At 26.1% G+C, this 1446-nt stretch overlaps 1 protein-coding gene across 1 annotated transcript in view; it reads right to left on the bottom strand.

The window, feature by feature from the left end:
• Nucleotides 1-5: 5 nt before the first annotated feature.
• Nucleotides 6-1446, bottom strand: part of LOC108572276 (ras-related GTP-binding protein C) — a gene marked incomplete at its 3' end in the record, with an annotated part of 2464 nt that continues 1023 nt past the window's right edge. The window contains exons 2-6 of the mRNA XM_017934476.1: nucleotides 977-1383; nucleotides 763-899; nucleotides 551-693; nucleotides 331-479; nucleotides 6-208 (exon numbers count right to left, since the gene is read on the bottom strand). Of these exons, the coding sequence (XP_017789965.1) occupies nucleotides 6-208; nucleotides 331-479; nucleotides 551-693; nucleotides 763-899; nucleotides 977-1383 (1039 nt within the window). The remainder of the gene's footprint in view (nucleotides 209-330; nucleotides 480-550; nucleotides 694-762; nucleotides 900-976; nucleotides 1384-1446) is intronic.

Genomic DNA, 1446 nt, shown 5'->3' with positions numbered 1-1446 from the left:
AGAAAAATTCTGCTCTGTGCAATTACAACAGTACCATTTTGTCCCATTGTTCCACTTTGTGATACTGTAGGAACATTTGAACTCTCATTCAAATTAACGGGTGTTGTTGAATGATTGTTTATATTTGTAGTAGTTAAAGCTTTATTACGCAATTCAAAGACCTGTTGTATCGCTTTACGAAAGCAAAGAAAGTTATAATCAATTACACCTACAAATTAAAAAAAGAACGTTTTGAATGTAGAACATAATATAATTTATACTTTAATATTATGTCACTGTTATATACTATTTTTGTATTTATTAATAAATTTGATTAAAAAATTATATTACCTTGTCTATCAAAATTATCTTCACGTAAAATACAGACTAAAGCCAAAAATTTATTAACTTCTCGTAAATATAAAATTGTTCCATTATTTAGTTTAATTAAACTAGAACTTTGATTATCAAATGCTGCAACCTCCAGATCCTCCCTCAAACTAAAATTAATATGTTATGTGATGTATAATGTAGTATAATGTTTTCATGCAAAAATTTTTTTGAAACATACCCATATATACAAGATACATCAATAACAACATCAATCATATCACAACAAAGTTCATAGCTTTGCATGTCTACAGGAGAACTGTCAGTTGCAATATAAATTTTAGATACTACGTCAAATAAAAATGCTTTTTCAATTGCAGAATTCTGTAAAGTAAATTACACATTAATTTGTTGAAAAAATAAGACACATTTTATGTTTATATTTTTTCTTACTGATATGAGTATGTTAAGTAAATTTTCTAGAGTTGGTAACTGCGGTATCAATTTTTGTACAACTTTACTAAATGCTTCAAATATACTATGATCATATATAGATGTCAAATGGAAACTTAGGTGTATTTGGTCACATCCTAAAATATATGGACATAAATATTTATGTATTACTATATTTGAAATAAAAATATTTTGTTACTTGATTTTTATTTACTAGAATCTGCAAGATCATCATTTGCTCTTGTGTGTATATCTCTTTGTGTTTCCATTTTACAATCATCAGACAAACCATCAACTTTATGTATAAACACTTCAAACTTTATTGCTTGATTAACCTTATATGCTTTTGTAACTGTCATATGAAGTTTATTAAGAGCATCCATATAATCATCTTGAGCATCAATAACAAAAACTAATGCTCCACAACCACCAAATATCATATCGCTATCAAAAGTAGGATCAAAAAAATCTATTTGTCCTGGAAAGTCCCAAATTTGAAACTGAACAAAACTGGAGTTACTTATATCATCTTTAATAATCTTATTTGTGCTTTCCAAAAACAACGTTTCATTTGGTGACATTTTATGAAAAACTACTTTTTGTATTGATGATTTTCCACTTCTAAAATCAAAATTTATTACATAAAGTTAATAATACAATTAGTAATAAAGTACAATATAATAT

The sequence above is a fragment of the Habropoda laboriosa genome, unplaced genomic scaffold (assembly GCF_001263275.1).
Source record: "Habropoda laboriosa isolate 0110345459 unplaced genomic scaffold, ASM126327v1 scaffold65, whole genome shotgun sequence".
Classification (NCBI taxonomy): Eukaryota; Metazoa; Arthropoda; class Insecta; order Hymenoptera; family Apidae; genus Habropoda; species Habropoda laboriosa.
Note: the sequence above shows the minus strand (reverse complement) of the source record. Positions and strands in the feature narration are given on the sequence as shown.